The sequence below is a fragment of the Egretta garzetta genome, unplaced genomic scaffold (genome assembly GCF_000687185.1).
Source record: "Egretta garzetta isolate BGI_Z169 unplaced genomic scaffold, ASM68718v1 scaffold158, whole genome shotgun sequence".
NCBI lineage: Eukaryota > Metazoa > Chordata > Aves > Pelecaniformes > Ardeidae > Egretta > Egretta garzetta.
Window position 1 is genome coordinate 775594 of NW_009260430.1, and position 20419 is coordinate 796012.

General features: G+C 38.6%; 1 protein-coding gene across 5 annotated transcripts in view; it reads left to right on the forward strand.

The window, feature by feature from the left end:
• Window positions 1-20419, forward strand: part of DIDO1 (death inducer-obliterator 1) — a 55433-nt gene that overhangs the window by 7918 nt on the left and 27096 nt on the right. For 3 of the 5 annotated variants that reach the window (XM_035899269.1, XM_035899268.1, XM_035899271.1), the window contains exons 2-7: window positions 700-901; window positions 4556-4666; window positions 4980-5892; window positions 6246-6564; window positions 9583-9795; window positions 10566-10791. In XM_035899269.1, the coding sequence (XP_035755162.1) occupies window positions 805-901; window positions 4556-4666; window positions 4980-5892; window positions 6246-6564; window positions 9583-9795; window positions 10566-10791 (1879 nt within the window). In that variant the 5' untranslated portion in view covers window positions 700-804. Of the gene's footprint in view, window positions 1-699; window positions 902-2091; window positions 2295-4063; window positions 4270-4555; window positions 4667-4979; window positions 5893-6245; window positions 6565-9582; window positions 9796-10565; window positions 10792-20419 lie in introns of those variants that run through there. The other 2 variants (XM_035899270.1, XM_009643698.2) reach the window with 2 other exon arrangements.

The window sequence follows — 20419 nt, forward strand, 5'->3', positions numbered from 1 at the left end:
GGAGGCAAGCAGTCAGGCAAAGAGTCGTTGTTGATGTTCAGTTGCCATTCTGCATGTGAATTGGGACCCCTGGACTAAACAATTGCTCTAGTTCAGATGATTTAAATGAATGCCTTGTGATTTTGAAGTGTTCTCCGAGGGTTAATTTTTGGGAAAATGTGTTGTTACTGATGTAGTCTGCTGTCCTTGAAATAAAGCTTCTGAAATTTGCTGTGTTGCAAGCCGTATAAGTGAAAGGGACAATGATAAGGAATATTCCTCAATTCTGAAGCTCAGCTATAAATTTTTATTATTCCACTGAGTAGCCACTTGGATTGAAATCCTTAAAGCTGCAAATGTCTTCTGTGATGAAATTTAGTACAAACTGGAATAGACTTGTTGATTACAGGTTGTTACTGTTCTGGAAGTCTTAATGGGATCTAAAGGAATTGAGTAGAGTACAGTTACATCTTGTAGTTATTTCAAAGGTCTCAACTGGTGGTAAGTAGTGGAGGTGGTATTGCTTTACTTTGACTTTTCTTTCCGGTTTCAGTGTCCTGAAAGTAGAAAACTGTCAAGAAGGCAAAAGAACGGAATTTGCTTTATAATGTAATACAGGCAAAACAATTACCAGTTTATCTAAACAGAGTAAGATAAGTTCATAAATATATGGTTGCCTTATTTTTTCTGAGTGTTTGGTTGTTTGTTTTTTTTTTCCAGGAGCCAGCAGGAAAAGGAGGATTGGTAGTATTTGGCCCTGCTGACCACTCAGAGACTCAGTCTGGCACTTCTGAATCAAGAAGTTCAGCATGTGCTGGAAGGATAATGCTGAATGACTCTGATCCTTTGCTGCCCTCCTCTGGCTCTCCTTTTCATTCAGCTCTGCAGGGAAAAACCGTTCGAACCTCTAATGCTGTGTCAGGTAAAGCATATAGAGGACATTGAAGAGACTTTTTGCTTCTTTACATTTGATTGGGAATTTAAATCTCAGAATTTGGAATACCTCTACTTGTAGCTTTTTAACATTTCTTTGTCTTCTAAGGTAAACAGAGATGTAAACTTTAACTGTTTTGACTTGTTCCCCTACTTCCATTGTAGCCTTTCTGATGTGAATGTAATTTTGGTGGTGTTTTAAAAAAAAAAACAAACAACAAAAAAAAACCCAAACCTGAGTTAGTGATTTTTTTTTTTTTTTAAGGGGGTAATTTAATGGAATTTCATACTGGACTGAAGCAGTTTCAGCTTTTTACCTGTGTGCTACAGGCTTACAATTCACTTTTCTGTCTGTCTGTAATGTTAAAAGTAATCAGTTACTACTTAAATTGACATTCTGGAGTCTGCTGCTTTTACAGCAACATTTATAGTATCTCACTGAAATGACTCTTTAAGTTACAACTTCAGCATTCGTTTTTTTAACATATCTGCATGGATGTTTGTTTCCATAGCATTGACAGTTACGTTTCTTTTGTAGCATTGTTAAATATAATACTAGAAAGCAGAGGAGTTGCACAATAGAGAGATAGTGTTTGATAAAGCAGAACAGTAATGCAGCTAATGCAGTATATGAAATAGAGGCACGTGTCACCAGTGTACACTGCAAGATTGGGAAAAGTTTGCTCAAGGATGCCTCTGAAAACTTGTAGCTGTAATAGCTACAGCTGTTAGAAATAGCTTTGATTCTTTCAGCAGGTACTGTTATTTAGGAATTCTGTTGAGTAGCCACTTGGATTGAAATCCTTAAAGCTGCAAATGTCTTCTGTGATGAAATTTAGTACAAACTGGAATAGACTTGTTGATTACAGGTTGTTACTGTTCTGGAAGTCTTAATGGGATCTAAAGGAATTGAGTAGAGTACAGTTACATCTTGTAGTTATTTCAAAGGTCTCAACTGGTGGTAAGTAGTGGAGGTGGGATTGCTTTACTTTGACTTTTCTTTCCGGTTTCAGTGTCCTGAAAGTAGAAAACTGTCAAGAAGGCAAAAGAACGGAATTTGCTTTATAATGTAATACAGGCAAAACAATTACCAGTTTATCTAAACAGAGTAAGATAAGTTCATAAATATATGGTTGCCTTATTTTTTCTGAGTGTTTGGTTGTTTGTTTTTTTTTTCCAGGAGCCAGCAGGAAAAGGAGGATTGGTAGTATTTGGCCCTGCTGACCACTCAGAGACTCAGTCTGGCACTTCTGAATCAAGAAGTTCAGCATGTGCTGGAAGGATAATGCTGAATGACTCTGATCCTTTGCTGCCCTCCTCTGGCTCTCCTTTTCATTCAGCTCTGCAGGGAAAAACCGTTCGAACCTCTAATGCTGTGTCAGGTAAAGCATATAGAGGACATTGAAGAGACTTTTTGCTTCTTTACATTTGATTGGGAATTTAAATCTCAGAATTTGGAATACCTCTACTTGTAGCTTTTTAACATTTCTTTGTCTTCTAAGGTAAACAGAGATGTAAACTTTAACTGTTTTGACTTGTTCCCCTACTTCCATTGTAGCCTTTCTGATGTGAATGTAATTTTGGTGGTGTTTTAAAAAAAAAAACAAACAACAAAAAAAACCCCAAACCTGAGTTAGTGATTTTTTTTTTTTTTTTAAGGGGGTAATTTAATGGAATTTCATACTGGACTGAAGCAGTTTCAGCTTTTTACCTGTGTGCTACAGGCTTACAATTCACTTTTCTGTCTGTCTGTAATGTTAAAAGTAATCAGTTACTACTTAAATTGACATTCTGGAGTCTGCTGCTTTTACAGCAACATTTATAGTATCTCACTGAAATGACTCTTTAAGTTACAACTTCAGCATTCGTTTTTTTAACATATCTGCATGGATGTTTGTTTCCATAGCATTGACAGTTATGTTTCTTTTGTAGCATTGTTAAATATAATACTAGAAAGCAGAGGAGTTGCACAATAGAGAGATGGTGTTTGATAAAGCAGAACAGTAATGCAGCTAATGCAGTATATGAAATAGAGGCACGTGTCACCAGTGTACACTGCAAGATTGGGAAAAGTTTGCTCAAGGATGCCTCTGAAAACTTGTAGCTGTAATAGCTACAGCTGTTAGAAATAGCTTTGATTCTTTCAGCAGGTACTGTTATTTAGGAATTCTGTTAATGTTCCCTTTTGGCTTACCCGTGCAATTCTTGAGCCAGGAATAGGCATATAACTACTACAAAAACATTCTTGGGGAAGAGTTGGGGGGGTGTTTCTTGTTGTTTTTAAAGTAGATTCTGTTTCCCTGGTTCATTGCAGTATGCTTCCTACTGCCTGTTGCCGTTTCACATGAGCAATGTAATTGCAATGACCGTAAACCATAGTTTCTGCATTCATTTGTGAGAGCGTTTGTGTGGCATGCAACTCCTTTAAAACATTGCACCGTGGTGTAATACTAATGTTAATACTTGTTCAAGCGAGGTTATTCCTGAATTACTCAGAATGCAGTCTCAGATCTTACATTTATTTCTCTCATGTGCTTCTTTCTGCTCAAATGAGAGAGTCTCATAGTATGCTGGAAAAGACTTTTGAGAGAAAAGGATCTTGGTTGTCAGCACAGATTTCTACTCCCCCTTATGGCTCTGTCTATGATAGTTGGAGGTTCCTGGCTGAATCTTTTTTTTTCTCTTTTTTTTTTTTTTTTGTCATTCTGGTAGATAATATAGGCTGAAAACTTTTTTTATAAATAACCATGTCAAGAAGCAGCCTTTCTCAAGTGTCATTCAACACAGTTTGGTTTTGGTTTTTTTTCCCAGAGAGATGTTTGAGAAGTTTTTTATTGTGTTCTTTTCTGTGTCATTTTTTCTATCCGATAAACCTTATTTTAAATACTGAAGGGAAAGTGTGTTACTTTATCCTGAATACCCACCAGTGTTTCTGAAACAACTTAAAAATAGCAGCTAAACTATTTAATAGACAAGATATAGACCTAGTTTATTTTAACAAGGAAGACTAGGGTGTTTCTCTGGTTTTACATTTTGCTTAAAATCCAAACCTTCATTATTCTTTGACCAATCCTGTATTATCTAGACAGAAGTAGCTTTGAATTTCTTTAAACTGCCTGCTGTTTCTACCTTGTTTCTTATCCTGCTGCAGGTAATCAGCAGTCCTTCCTACCAGAAAATGTTATTGATATCAAATCCCATCCTCACCTTTGAAACAGTCACTGTGTCTGTACTGTCTGTTTGGATGGCTCCTTGTTCTGCTCCATGGTCTTTCATACTGGTGCATGCATGGTTCCTGTGTCCACATAAGGAGTCGAACTGCTATAGGTTTTTCCCCAGACAAACCCCAGGGAATAGGTTTGTTACCATGAAAGGATTTTTTTGACAAGTACCAGAAACTATCAGCAATCCTACGGCTATTTAATAAAATACATCAGTATAGTGTCCGAACCCATATATTTAACTTAGTACTTTGAATGAATTCAGTCAACTTTTTGTTGATATTCAGTGACTATTAGTGGCTTGAAATTCGAGTTAGGTATTTGTTACAATAACATAATGAGATTACATCAGAATATATAATAAATACTTAGGCCATGAGTATTTTTGAATCTTGAGTTTTGAGCCTTATGTTTCTCTTCAGCGTTTCAGGGTGGGGACAGTGGCGTCCGTACTATGGAACAAGCTGTAAGTTCACAGCCAGTGCCATTAGAATCTGAATCTAATACTGACAACATGGAAAATAGTTCTCCTGGTAAGATTTCTTCCTTTTAAATTGAGCAGAAAATGTGCTTATTTGTCCATTGTGTGTGTGTATATATATATTTAAATAACAGAAGAGTCTGTAACAGCTGGATTATATTGGCACAGTGTTCAATGATGTATTTAATTGCTACTGCTGTTGTATTACATTCACAAGAAAGCATTTTATCTGTTTTCAGGGTCATAAAATGAGGTGGAGATACATATAGATTACCACAAAGAAAATAATACTGTGTTGAAAAATTTTTTTAAGAAAAACCCATCTTCCTTCAGCATCAGTTTAATAACTGTTCCTTTGTTTTTAGCATCAGTTTTGGATGAGAAAGGTGAGCAAAGCAATGAGGAGGAACAAAAAACCATCAAGCCTACAAGTAAAGAGTTCAGGAAAACCTGGGGGTTTCGAAGGACTACAATTGCTAAGCGAGAAGGTGCAGGAGAGGCTGATGTGGACTCTAGTGAACAACAGCCTCAACAGCAGCAGCAAAGCTTAAACCTCAGGCGTAGTGGACGGCAACCAAAGCGAACGGAAAGAGGGGAAGAATTTCTTACAACGGTAAGACGCAGAGGAAGGAGGAGTGTTCCTACTGCTCTGGAAGATTCAGGGGAACCAGCATCCTGTCCAGCCACAGATGCTGAAACTGCTTCAGAAGACAGTGTTGAGAGCACTCCAGATACAAAACCTGCAACTCGGAGGATTGGCACTAGGAGTAGTAAGGAACAGAAAGGCTCTAAAAGCAGACGCACAAAAGAGGAAGAAGAAGAGGAGGAAGAGGAGGAGGAAGAAGAGGAAGATGATACTTCTGATAGTGATAGTGATGGATTAACTCTAAAGGAACTGCAGAATCGACTAAGAAAGAAACGTGTTGAACAGAAACCTGTGCAGCTGACGTTGAAAGATATACAAAACCGCCTGAGGAAAAGAAATACAGAACAAGACCCTACAGAAACAGGTGATGGGCAGTCTGAAAAACAAGTGGAGTCTGAGCTGCCTGTCAAACAAGAGCCCGAGACTGCAGACAGCACTGAGATTGCAAGTCAAGTGGTTGTGTCTGAGGAAGACACTGAAGATCTTCAGGTTCAGAAGGAGGTAAAGCCTGCCCTTGGCGCAAAAGGGGTCACAGATGAAGAACCCGAAGAACTGCCCAAAAGCAAACCTGAGTCTGAGATTTATGACCCAAATGCACTGTATTGTATTTGTCGTCAGCCTCATAACAACAGGTAGGCAAAGGTTTTGTAATAGTAAGTTCCATGCCCAATTCAACTTAAAACGCAGTGCAAGTAGTTAGAATTTTCTTGTGATGAAAAATCAAACCGAAGGCTAATGCTTACTTTTTGAATATATGTAAATGAGCTGTTGGGTTTGCTTGAAGTTTGGGGGGGAGTTTATAACAAATATTTAAAATGGGATAAAAAAAAAAAAGTGAATACCGAAATGAACAGTGAGGCAGAACAGTATACTGGTACTTTAGTGGGGTACTTATGATCTGCTGCTTGAAATAGCTACTGAGCATTAATTGTCTTTTCATTTCACAATGTTTTACTGTTCCTTGGGTTTTGTTTTTTTTTTTCAGGTTTATGATTTGTTGTGATAGATGTGAGGAATGGTTTCATGGTGACTGTGTGGGTATTTCTGAGGCTCGAGGGCGATTGTTGGAAAGGAATGGTGAGGACTATATCTGTCCAAACTGCACCATTCTGCAGGGACAGGATGAGCCTGTTTCAGAAATAGACCAGCAGGAAGCTAAAGCGGGGCAAGTAAATATGGATGGCACAGAATTCACAAGCATAGGAACAATCGAACAAAAATCTGTTGAGGACCAAGGAATCAAGGGTAGGATTGAAAAAGCTGCAAATCCAAGCGGGAAGAAAAAACTAAAGATATTTCAACCTGTAAGTATTTTAATAATTTCTTATTTTCTTATTTTTTGTGTTTCACTGCGTAGATTGAGACATTGGATTACTTTTACAGCTGTAAATCTGACTTGATTTTTTTAAAGCTAAATATGAAGCTGAACAACCTGCTAAATATTACCGTTTAGCAGAAGTTTATCCATGGTCCTACCAGTACAGGAACTAAAAATAAGGAAGTGTTATTTTGAAGTGGGGAATTTAAAAGTTTCATGTAGGTGTAAGGAAATGCCACGCTACGTGCTTTGTGCTATTCTGCCCTTTATAAATACTGCTTTGGAAGTCAAATAATGTGTTCTTTTAATAAACACACTAAAATTCTGGACTGGTTTATACTAGCTTTGAAATAATCTCAAACAATTTTGAACATTTTCAATGATAGTGAAACTTTTTACTTAACATTGAGAAGAGGCTGTTGGAGTTAATTCCAGCTGTACTTCCTCTGTACTTCCAATTAGTCTTTGAAGTTCTGATTTTTGTCCTGATGCTTCTTCAGATTATTGGTGCATAGAGAATTGTTTCATACTGCCTTTTTTAAACATAAAAATGTGTTTGGAATTACTGCAGATTCTGGCAGGAAATATAAAAGAAGCTTAGGTTTTGTAATAGTAAGTTCCATGCCCAATTCAAAATACAGGCAAAGAAGCTTCTTCAGCTCAATGTACACAAATTTAAAAACTTCATGATGCACTGGTTGTCTTTGTACTGCCCAGGCTACTGTAGTGATGCCAACGTCTTGGAACATTTTCCTTTTCTCCTTACTGTGACTCAAAGAGCATGTTTAGAGTATTTGCTGTTAGAATGCTACAGCTATTTGCATATTTTTTGAATGAAGTTGTTCTTTGATGCCTAGTCTTTACACTTTGAAAACATCCTTAGAATAAGTGTTACAAGGTTGAGTCTAACTGTCTCCCTGGAGGAATCTTTCTGTTGTAGTCCATTTTCTACAAAACCTTTATGGAACACCCCCCCACACTTCTAATCAATTTAAATTTAAAGAGCTACCCATATCAGCAGAGTGAGCTTAATGTATAGATCAGAACAGTTTGAGATTAGTATGTTAATATTTACTATTTTAAGATAAATGGGTAGAAAACAGTATTTTTCTCAAAAATATTTTGAAACACAGTTTCAAATACATTTGTACTTTTTTGTACACGGAAATGTTTTTTGAGAGTCCAATCCTGGTGTTGGTCTGTATTTCACTGACAGTGCTAGTATTAATTTTAAGTTCTGCTTCTGAGTATCGGCAATTACTCTTTGCTATTAGCATGCTAACAAGTTACTTGAACATGTTGGGCACCTCTCCTTTAGTGAAAGAACAACATAAGTATCATTAACTCATTGCCTCTTACGGAAGAACTGCTGATATTTTAGGTATTCTTTTGGCATTTGGAAATGGAAGTGGGACTGCTCTATTTGTGTTTGCCAGGTGGTACCATGTTTTGAGAGAAGTGGACGGTGAAGTCTGGCTGTGTTTTAGTCCATGCTGTCCCCCGTGCCTCAGTTAGATCCCTCTATGCCTTGCGTAAACAAGCACCGCTCCCTCGCTGCTGATTTCCCTGCCCATTCTAGGCAAAAAGATCATTGCTATTTCATGTATTGATGTGCTGAAGTCACTCTGGTACAGTGACCAAACAGCGTAATTACTCAGTTTATCTGTTCTCTTACACCAGTATTCTAGGCTCTTTGAGAGAGACTCCTTTTTGTTGCTGTCCATAAGCACCTATAGCCGTAGAATTTTGGTTTGTGATTAAAACTCCTAGAAATTGTAGAAGTACAGACATCGAAACTGAAAGTTTCGTCATAATCTGAGTAAATGCCCTTAATTAAAAATGACAGCTCGGTTAATCTGAAGTTTGAGATGATTTTTAGGGAACATGAATTGATACTTATTTCTTGTGCTTCATAGTTAAGTGTGTACATGATGGAAAAGTATTCTAAAGCATAAGTTGAATTTTTAAGGGAAAATTCCCAAAGGCAGGTTTTATCAGATTGCAGCAGATAATGCTGTTTTACCAACTTTCAATTGGGGAAAAATAAGCCACGCTATGCAAATGATTTTTTTTTTTTTTTTTTTAACTGGAAATATTCCTGAAAAACTTACTTTTGGTAATTACAAATTGCAGTTTATTGATAGGGGAGAGGCTCTCTAGAGCTACAGTAGTTAGGTCAGTTGTATAACATTTTTAGGAGTAACCTAGAAGAGTGAGCCTAAAGGCGTAATTCCTAGAGGTGATGTGTTGGAGCCTAAAGAGCTTTCAGATATTTCTAGACATTGACCTAATGTACTCTGTTTCCAAGTAATGTACTATTTTCTAAATCTTAACATTTGAAGAGGAAGTGCTTAGTATATACCACTTTGATATAAATGGAGAGCAATTGTGAAGTAAGAGGAAAACACAGCTTGCATACGCAACCTTCTCAATGTGTAAGGCTATGGCAAGATTGTCTAGGAGAATGGCTGTGTTTATATAAGTTGGGGACTTGTAAAATTAAAATTGGTAAACCTCTAAAGCAAGAATTATCTGTACACCTGAACAGCTGAGTGCTTCCTTTTGCATGTGTGCATGGTTGAGGACAGCTGCTGATGGTGATATACAAGTAAAATGTGCTTTAGAATCCTCGCTCTTGAAAAACCAGTTCTGAGTTAAGGAGATTCTCACATGATGTAGAGGATCAGAAAAAAAGATTTGTATGCTTATGGGATCTGAAAATTTAGGAAACCAGCCTCCCTTAGTTCATTGCTAGCAGACCAGCCGCTTGGAAATACAACATGTTCTGAAAATAGTGTGTTACAAGAGTGGAATTCTTACATTTGTATGGGTTGTTTCTGTTACATCCAAAACGGAAATTGTTTTCACGCTGGCAATTGTGCGAGCCACGAACAGTCACAGCTGCGGTCTGCACGTGTGATATGTAAGCATTTCTTCATATTATACAGGTATGTTTCTGTTGTTTCCTCTTTGAAGTTTGAACTCACTCCATTTTAATCTATAGGTAATTGAAGCTCCTGGTGCATCGAAGTGCATTGGTCCTGGCTGTTTTAATTTGGCTCAGCCTGATTCTGTGTATTGCAGCAATGACTGCATTCTTAAACACGCTGCAGCCACTATGAAGTTTTTAAGTGCTGGCAAAGATGCAAAACCAAAACCTAAAGAGAAGATCAAACCAAAATCTGAAAAACCTGGCATGCCAAAATCTCAGCTGCAGGTAAGCTAAAGTTCATGGTCCAGAGCAGCTGTCCTGAAGCACAGTTGCCAAGTCATTTGAAGAGGAGCTTTCTATTTTCTTTTTTTTATTTTTGTTCACTTGCCTTTTTCTGTGCTGAAAGCATTGTTTAATTCTGCTGACAATAAAATGTTTTCCTGTCACTTTTTAAAAATCTTAATTATTGCCTCTAGATAGAAAGATAGTTTATTGAAAGGGCCTTCTAGGTGGCAGCACACTTGGAAAAAAAAAAAACCCAACTATTTTAATTCCAAATTAATTTACTTTTTTGAAAAAAAGTATAAGTGGTATACCTTTTTTATTTTAATTTCATTCCAAATTAGTTTTACCTTTTTTAACTCCCAAGTTACTGGGTTTGGGTCAGTAATTTGGAATTACTGTAAACTAATGTGACTGCATTGTATGCGTGCTTTTGGAAGCAAAAAGATGAAATCAAAACCACCTCCTTTTCCTTTGGAAACCCCTATAAAATGGGCAGTAGTTTTTCAAACAAACAACAAAAAAACCCTCCACAACTTGATGGTAAATATGGTTGTTTTGAGGTGGTTTCTTTGCCATTCTCTTTTCTGGAAGTTACAGTGTATATTACCATTGCTCTATAGACTTGAATGTGAAATTACATCATTTCAAGTGTATTTACAGGAGCTTAATATAAAAGAAATCTGTGTCCATATATGTAACTACCTCTGCTTGTTTTTAAAATACAAAGTATTTGATGATTATTAGTAATTAAGCTTCTTTTACTCATACAGGCAGGTATTAAGCCTCTTTCAAACCAAAAGAGACAATTCCCTGAGAAAAGAGAGATGAATATGAAGAAGACTGTTTTGACAACTTCCAAGACTGAGGCAAACGCTCAACCTATTGCTAAAGAGCCAGCAGCAGAAAACAGCACACCGTCCTGGGCAAGCGATCATAATTACAATGCTGTAAAGCCTGAAAGGACTGCTGCCATTTCATCTTCACTGTTGTTCAAATGTATGTATCGCATAGGGATATTCCTGAATAATCATTTACATTTTCTTTGAATACCCATCCATTCTTGGCTCTGCAAGACTAGGGAGTTTAGGATTTGGGGTTTTTTTCTTAATGTGGCACCAACCTACTTTTCTCCACCTTCAAAGATTCGCACACAGAGATGCACACAAATGGGAAGCACTTTTAGAAGTTTCATTTGTATCATATGACAGTTGTATGATTAGGAGCCTGTCAATCTACCCAGCTGATTTCTGGATGAAAACTACATGTTTAAGCTTTAAATTTTTCCCATAAAGACAATAACTGTTTCTAATCTAGAAAAGGTAAGTATTGATACATTTATGTTAAGTTTTACAGAAAGGTTGCACAGTGTGCACCATGAATCAGCAATTGACTGTACTAATTTGAATTGTATTTTTGTAATTTAGATTTGGCACCTGTCTCTCAGGTCTTGCATTTTCAGTGCTAGTGCCGAGAATGAAATCTTCAACGTGGTATCCAACGATACTTTACACTTCTTCAAACAGCTTTTAACTGTCAAGTATATCCAAGTCCTTCCTGCTGCTTTTCTTCCTTATATGAAATAATTTGAGGACCATTCTTTACTTTTAAGTTTGGGGGGGAGGCAGTACTATTTTTTTCTTTTCTCTTCTTTTTCTTCCCCCTCCCTCCCTGCCCCTTCTGTTTATATGTTCATACTTCACACATTATCCACACACACAAGAACACATCTTAAGTGGCTATTAGGCAGAGATACTGCCTTGCATATTTTTGCAGGTTTTGAATAGCATCCTTGTAACTCATACAAAGGTAAGTAAATACTGCTTTGTAGCCTGAACAAGTCTTTCTGCTAATGACATTTTTTGATTGACTCCAGCTAAGTTTTATAATGCAGTGGTGGGACTTCAGATGAAATCTTACATTTCACATCTACAAAACACAGACCTGGTGTCTCATGCTTAATCACTTGAAGGTTAATGAATTCAGAAATTCAGTTCTCACAGCTTTTTTAACCACACTTTAGCCAATTTTACATTTTTCAGAAATAAACCTAGTTATTAAACACTTACATTATATGTAAAGTAACTGATAAGTTTATAGATTATCTTTAAGGTGAGATTTTTTTAAATGTAATTTTTAAACACTGAGGGAACAGCCACCCTAAATTTCTGTTTATTGTTACAGCACATAGTAGAGTTACTAGGTATATTTTAGTTGTATTTACCCACATCAAATGTTTAAATGGTTGTAAATTTTCCCTGCATATTTTTGTTGCTTATTTTGTTACTTGGGCCCTGTGCCTTTTTTATAGTGAACTCTTAAGATACATATTTTTATAAACTTGCATTTTTAAAGCTTTTTCATAAGAAACTGTAGCTGCTTTTTTGTCAGAAACAGTAGTGTTTTAAACATTACTAAAATTAGGAAAGATGTAAAATGAAACTATAAGGGCTTATTTTCCATGTCAATTTTTATGACACTTTCTGTCTGATAACCATATCACTTTAAATGTCCGTATTGCTATACATACTTTTCTAGGAGATAAGAATACAGGTTTTGAGGCAGTGAGTTTGGGGTTTTTTTAATGGGGTTTGCTCTTAAGTTTTACCACACTGGAGGTTATACATATGTAACCAATTCCAGTAGAAAATTGGATTCCTGTAGCTAAATTGTTAAATTGGTTCAAAAAATGTGTATGTACCAGACTTTAATAATAAGTAGAAAACAACCTAGTTCGTGTGATGAAGAGCTCTCATATCAAATGAATGGAAGAACTTCAGATTGCTATTATTAAGGTAAGTTGTACTAATATGTGGAGACTGTGCTGTTACTAAATTCCCAGGTAATTGTTTGTGTATTTGTGAAAAAATGGGTCCTGCTTTTTGATTCGATGGGTTTGAGCTGTAAGCTCCCTGAGAAGCTGCTATTGCATCATCTTTAAGAGTATCCTGCAAGATTTTATTTATCTAACAAATCTTTACGTGCTGTTCAAAACATAGATGTTACAGCATTACGGAAATTCGTGAGAGTCCTCTCATTTCACTTCCGGTATCTAAAAGTTAGAACTCTCTAAATCTGAGCTAGTCTGTCAAGAAAAACACCTTCAGTGGACAAAACATGTAATCTGTAAAGTGACTCACTGTTCAGAAATGCTTATTTCTGAATATTGATTATGAAAGACGTTTCAGATGGCTAGTTCAGACATCTAAGTGTCTAATGTTTGGACTTAAGGTCACCTAGAGGAGGCGAAGGATGGGGTTCTTCCATATACACTATTTCAAAATACAGCCTGCGTTCTCCCTAGAGCTTCAAGCCATGTTCTGCAAATCCTTCCTTGTCACTTCAGCACACGAGGCCCTTTAGGAATTAAGGAAACTTAGCATGATTAGCAGAATTACTCTCTGTAATACTCTTTCCATCAGTCAGTTTATCGTATTTCAGACATGGATTTACTTTATATGTTTACTCTGTACTTGTCATATACCAGATTGTTGTTGTTACGTATTACAGTAGTTTTATTAAGTAGTAGCAAGAAGAAAATCAAGCCACTCTTACAGATGTATTGGGTGATAGGAGCATATCGCGTATTTGCATCTATAACCCTGCCAGTAAGCCCCCTTTTCTCCTCTCAACCTGTTTTGTATTTGAAAAAAAAAAAAAAAAGATATTGGTGCTAGTAGTATGGAGTTATATAGAGCAGTGATTTCTTTTTCTCTGTTACCCCATTAGTTCATGTCTTTTCACTTCCTAATTTTTTTTTCTATAGATTTTTTGGGGATGAGTTAGGGCTGTACACCAAAATCTGGAGCCTTATTAATGACACTGTTCTAACATCTTGATGTTCCCAGTGAAGATAATCCTATTTATTCATTTAATAACTAGAGTGGGAAACACCTTGAATTCGCTTTGATACGTGACTGTTAAGTACAAGTACTTTTAAAGTTGCAGGCAGCATTTGAACTGCACATACAAGAGGAAGTTAGGCTTGTGTCACATTGCCTTTCAGAAGTGTTGCTTTTTATTTTGGTAGGAAAACTGGTATTTATTTAATCTGCAGTCTTACCTGGAATTTCAAAAGTCATCCTAGCTTCCAAATTGATACAAGTATATGGATTGTTGAGATGTAGGAACATTGTTCGTCAGAGATTCAAGTTGTGATAGAAATCCTGACTTTGTCAAGTGAGCTAGTGTTAATTACCAATATTTAGGTCATGTCAAAGGAGGTGTAATATTCATAACAAAAGCAAAACAGACTCTCATTTATCTGGCAAGATCATCTAGGTGTTTGTGGGGAAGCACCACCCAAAATGATTTCTGAAATGTTTCAGTTTTGTTAGCAGACTAACATACATCTTGGAATAGGAAGCATTATTTTGAATTATTGGAGGAGGACTAACTTTAAACAGGATGATGCAAACATATTTCTTCCAGAAGGAATCACAAAAGCAGTTTATGTCCACTCCTTATTTGACCCTGCTGGGAGATTTTATACTTAAAAAAAAATTTACGCTAATTAATACCATGTATTGCATTTGTAACAATGTTTGTCCATTATAGTCACTGCTGCCCTGTAAACAAGGGAGTAAAGGAACACTTCAAACATGAAGTTTGCTGATGCAAAGGTTTATCAGCAGTATCAGTAATGTCTCATGCACCTGAACTCAGGTTTTCTGCTTGATAGGTAGAGCAACACTTGAAAGAGACTTTTTTTTCTATACTTCTATTGTTAATTATCAAATAGAAGTCAGCACCAAATGTATCAGCAGTTTTAAAATAGAAAAAGAATCCATCAAGGAGGGGAAGAAGATAGACATTTGCAGTATCCCAAATTTTAGACTGCCCAGTCATAAGCATACTAAGTACTCACCAGTGCTTCAAATCTTTGTTGAAGTTCAGCTGACTTACTGTGCTAGATTTAAAAGAAATACATGAGCTGATAATTTACTCAGCACAGGTGCTAAAGCTACTTAAACATCTTAACTGCGTTTATTGATAAAAAGTAACTGAGTGCACAGGAGAGCGAAGAGGGTTTATTAGATAAAAATAAACATGAAATGTGTTTCTTACTACAGTTCTTGTGGTGGAACTTCCTGAGTAAAAAGCACTTTGTCACACCAAGGCACTAAACTTCTGTTTACTTAACTGTAGACAGATAAATAGTACAAGTTTACAGCTAGCTATTGTAATAGCTTATTTGGTCTTAGTGTTTCACAGAAATTGTTTGAGTGGGACTTTGAAGGGGAAGTGTTTCATTAAGAGAAAAGCACAATGTTTGTGGTACCTCTCCTGCTTTACAGCGGTGAATTATGGAGAGAGAACTTAACGCTGCCACCTCCTGGAAGTGGGAGGCCAGGTTTGTAGAGCCCTGGCTCTGGCGATACAAGTTCATTTTTATTATTCCCTTTCAGTTTTCATCGTTTCTTCTGCAGCTAAACTTTCTACACCCGAGACCTGTTCACAAAGTGAATAGTGTTTGCTTGTATAGTTAAGGATCCCAGGTACAGAGGGCACTGGGACTGCTTTGTTCCTAATCTTCTCTAACAAAATACGGAGATGTAAATACAGTGGTAGCAGGAGCCCATCATCAGAAAATGGGATGTGCATACCGAAATGTTTAGATTATAGCATACGTTATTTATGTGGGGGTTTTTTCTTGCGTCATTTTTTCTTTCTTTCTGTAATAACAGTACAAAGGCAGGAAAGAGAAAATATAGCACTACAAAGAGAGCAGGGGGAAAATGTAGTACACTCAAGACAGAGGAGTTGTGGCTCAGGAGGTAGAAGTGGTGTAGGAAGCTGTAAATACTGTTGTAAAAAGAAAAAAGTAAAGCCTTGTCTGCACACAGACTGGTGCCAATTTAATGCAAGATTCTGCCAGCTTAAGTTGTGACTCTTCAGTTGAGTGCAGTGTACGTGGGTATACTGATACTGCTTCAGCTATTAAAAAGTACTTAAACTACTATTACAAATATTTACTTAAACTGAGCAGCTGTTCTTAAGTCATAAGTATGTTTGTCTGCAAGCCCTGGTTGTAGTTAAACTTGATGCCTTTGTTTTGGTGAGTGCTTCCCCACAGGATAAACTAGCCATGTGCCAAGTTCCATACTGTTATAACTAAAGAACTTTCTGGCATCTGAATTAACTCCTTGAAAGCTGAGGTATCTTTGCTTAATGCTATGTTCTGCAATGTAGACCCATACTAAGAGGCAATAAGTATTGGGTAGTACCAGGGGAATAAAAAAAATTGTTTGTTTATTGCTACTGGCAATTTTCTAGGACACGTGGTTGCTGTATAGGTAGGTCTAGCCTGAACCCTTTGTAACTAGAGGATTTTTCAGAAAGGCTGCTGGCAGACCAAATAATGCTCAGAATACCTAAGATGAATCTGCCAGAACTTCTGAGAAATGAATGTTGGAGGTGTGGCTTTGGAAAGTTAGTAGTCCAGGAGCGGCTGGTGTACCGCAGCTCCCGTCCTCGACCCGCATCATGAGAATGGCAAGGGCTGTGCTGGCCCGTGGGCTGGCACACGGCCTGAACCCTGGCTGCGGAGCGAGGCAGAGCAGTGGTGGCTGCTGGAGCCAACATCCCCTGGAACCCAGGCAATTAAAAGGAGCAGTGGGATCCTTGGGGAGCGATTATCGTCTCCTGCCTGTGAACTACCGGAGCTCCCCTTCTCTGCTCTGCAAGGTATGTTACATCTGTCCTGTGGCTGTCGGCCACGTGAAGATTTTTGCCGTGTCTCTTAAGTTAGGAAGGCTGGTCCCTGCTGCTGGCATGTTTCCTATTTTGCCTTTTCCAAGGCGCTTGGACGACAGAAAGCCAGCACTCCTGCCATAACGGGTGCTTGGCTTCAGTGTAAGGAACCATTGCTGAGAGGAAGGGTTTGGGGGGGACAGAAACCTGGTACGACTTACGGATGCACTATGAATATTAGGGTGGTTTATCTCTTGTCATCAACACTGAAAGTGCTGAAAGTTTGATTAAAAAAACCTCACCACCCTCTATTGCTGTTTTGCTTTCTTTTACTAATATTACTTTAGTTCTTTGAACTTGCTCACTTGACTGCCTAGCCAGTGAAAAAGGTCTTCCTCTGCTAGTCCCCAAATAAAAGGGTTTTTTGGAGGTGATCTCTTGCACTTTGGAGTCACGTTTTGCTGCTGATCTTGGTGCTGATGATTTGCTCTGTCTGATCTGTACTGAACTTGGAACCTGAAGATGGCCTGTCCCTGCAAGGAATGATGATACCAATCCATAAGTGGCCTGGAAAATAAGGAGCCCTTTTTCTGCAGCAGATAGTGCCTCTCTTTCACTCGGGAGCGGTGTAGTTGTGAAGATGTAGTCGTCTAATTTAGCTCAGATAAATCACTGTAATTTCATGTAGATGAAAACAAACAAAGCTTTGTGTGTCTAAGCTACAGATTTACATGAGTGTAGCTACAGTGTTGGCTTGCGTGCAAACAAATCACCACAGCAAAGGTCCTCCTCTCGGAGTTTCCTAAATTAATTAACTTTAAAGCCAGATTTACTTTCTTTGTGTGCCCGAACATAAAGGCTTGGCGCACAGGCAGCTTAATTATGAGCTTCTCGTTGTGCAGATTAGAACTGATAGAGGCTTTTGAAGAAAAACAGCAGGGCAGGAGGCACACCTCTGAAACACTAGTGCGTGATAATAAAGTTTGATTTGGTCTTGAAAGTGGAAGCAGACACGTCGTTCCGTAGGCAATTAACAGTGAAAACTAACACCGAAACCTACTTAAGAATAGTTCAACACTTTCGAATTATTTAGAACTAATGCTAAGCTATCTTGAAGGAAATGACAAAAAGTCTTAGCAAAAACAGGTTTCAGGAAAGGAACAGTCGAACGGCGCGGAACTGAAGCGGTTACAAACTACACCTCACCTTCGCAGCCTCGGGCACTGAGTGCTCAGTGCCACAAGAGGGTGCTTCAGTGGCACCTAACGGGATTGACTCTTCGACAAGTTTCTGAGGCTCTGAGATGTCAGGCATGCGTCCCAGCAGGGTGACTATGCAAAGGCTGCTCTTGAGGAACGTCTCCTAACTGTGGTAAGTAACTTCCCGTTGTAGAGTGCTTTATAACTGGCATCTAAAGCACCCGCTCACCCATGTATTTTGTTCAGGTTTTTTTTTTTTTAAGTTGGATACTGCATCGAGAGGTTTCGCTTCAGAAGAACTCGTGGATTAAAGTTCGGTATCAGCCACTGCGTTGGGGTGGAAGGGGTAGTTTAAATTCCGCTCTGTTAAAATTATTTCTATCATGAGACATGCAGAAAGGGGTCATACCACAGCTGCACCGAGCAAGTCCATTTAGGACATCGTGAGGCTGAGTGGCAAAGGGATGCTGTTGGAACCACACCAGTTGAAAATTTGAGAAGTCTTGCCCGTCGTCCGTTTCAACAGTTTTACAAAGGGGAAAATGCAGTTCCTAAATTCTCGGGTATTGGCAAAGAGGGGTGAGAGGTTTCACCTTCTCTGAGCCAAGAGACTCTCCTTTCCTGCTGTGATCTGTGCCAAAACAGGCTGCCCTCACTTTTTGTAGTGTTGGACCGGACAGCTGCAGCACGCCGGGACGACTGCACAGAGAAAGGGATAGCGCAGCTGCCTGCACCCCAGCAAGAAGGAGCTGCAGGACCGTGCAGAACTTCACAGTACAATGTCACAGGCCAGTTCTTGAGTGACACTGAAAATGCTGGCTGGGGGAGGGGGGGGGCGGGTTGTGAATACCTAAAAAGATGATTGCTCCTGGTTGGTCATTTCACACCTGCATTCGTCAGATGTTTAAGCTATTGTAAAGGCCAGTGCTGGCGCCTATCTTTAGAGGTTAGCTCTTCTCAAAATATGCAATTACTCAGCTCTGGCCAGCCTCTATGCAGGCAGTCGGAGAATACCTTCTAGCTGGTGTTCTGCTTCTTTAACAGCCACAAAGCTGCACTAGTGTGAATCTTCCTCCCCCTAACTTGACAGGTTGTTTTTTAAAAGGACATAAAAATCCTTTTAAGTATAGTAAATGATCCACTTTAAAAGTTGGATCACAAGTCTCAGCTTCTTAGATTTCATTATTCCTATTGTGGAATTCTACAGATTGTTTTTGGTGGATTTTTACAGAAAAATGTTAACTACCAGCTTTCTTACTGCTGGTGCCACACAAACTTGTATGCTGTGCATACGTTTGAAAGTTGTGGGTTTTTTTTTTTTCCCCTCTAAAACTTCTATTTTAATGAGAGGAGCATGAAAAGTAGCTGTAGAGCCCACACATGCTTCAGCAGCCTCCGCGTGGCGGGCTTGTAAAGGCTCGCCGGTGGGCAAGGCAGTGACTTGTGAAGTGTTGGGCTGCCGACGTCCCGCTCCCCTGGGCCCGTGCTCCTGCTGTGGGAAGTTCTCTGCAAGCTGGACAAGACGACGCAGCCATCGGCCTGCGGTCCCCATCCGCTGCCATGAGGAATTTTATCCTGGTGTGTGTGGGGGGGAATGGATTAATATAGATGGAGGAGAGCACAGGGAACTGTTAAGACAATATTAGACACCAGAGGCAATAGTTCTGGTGAATGAAGAGCCTTGTGCCGTATTTTTAATTCTTCAGGGAAACTTCCCATAATTAGTACTGTGTAACAAACAGTCGGCGTGCATGGCTGCAAGGCATTTTTCACTAAAGACTTTTAATGTTCTGTAGTAGTAGCTGTGATGCTTTTTTTTTTTCTAAAAAAGATTTTTAAAAGAAATCTGAGCCTCACAGACTCATTACAAAACAGCTCTTCAAATGTAGCTGCCTGTGGTTTATTTACTGCACCATTTAAAACTTTCAGCATCAACTAGAACAAGAGATTGGAAGATCTTTAAAGTGTGATTTGAACAATTTTAAAACTATACATGAATAATTTTAAAACTATACAAACAAAAGTAATAGCACATTTCTTCAGATATTTAAAATTTGGGAAAAAAATAGATGATGTCTCCAGCAAAATAACCCGTCACAAATGAGCTAATTTAAATAGAAACTAAGGGGGGTGGTGGTATAGTTTTGAAGTGGCTTTATAAAGCTGCTATTCCTAAGATCAGGTAGAGAGGGAAAGGGGGAAGAAACAGCGTAGACTTGAATGCTATACAGAAATACTTTGGAAGAGATCAGAGGAACGGCAAAGTTCCCTCTGGGTGATTTCCATGCTGGTGGTGTAAAACACAGCCTCCCAGCGTAGGTGAGGGATTACGATGTGAGCGCATCCCGCAGATCCTTCACGCAAAATTAAACTGCTACACTGGAAATCATTCTTAACTTGGGCCTGAACACCCACGTTACAGTGCTGAAACATCAATGCTGAGGTGTACAAAAGTGAGGGATATGTAACCGTCGGGCTTTCAACGGGCTCAGCTGTCACCCCATAGATAACCTGGCCGGTACATCGTCCACCGCTTACAGAAATTTCATTCCTTGGCTGCGTGTTGTAATATTTAGATGAGCTTCATGGGGAGTTTCCATAGGGGAGGGTTTTGTATCTGTTGACATCTAGTGGGAGAGATTATAGTTATGTCTGTAGTGAACATACTATAGTAATTCAATTTCTTAAGCCTTGCAAGGAACGCACTTTTTTTTCTGCCAGCGGATCCATTGGGT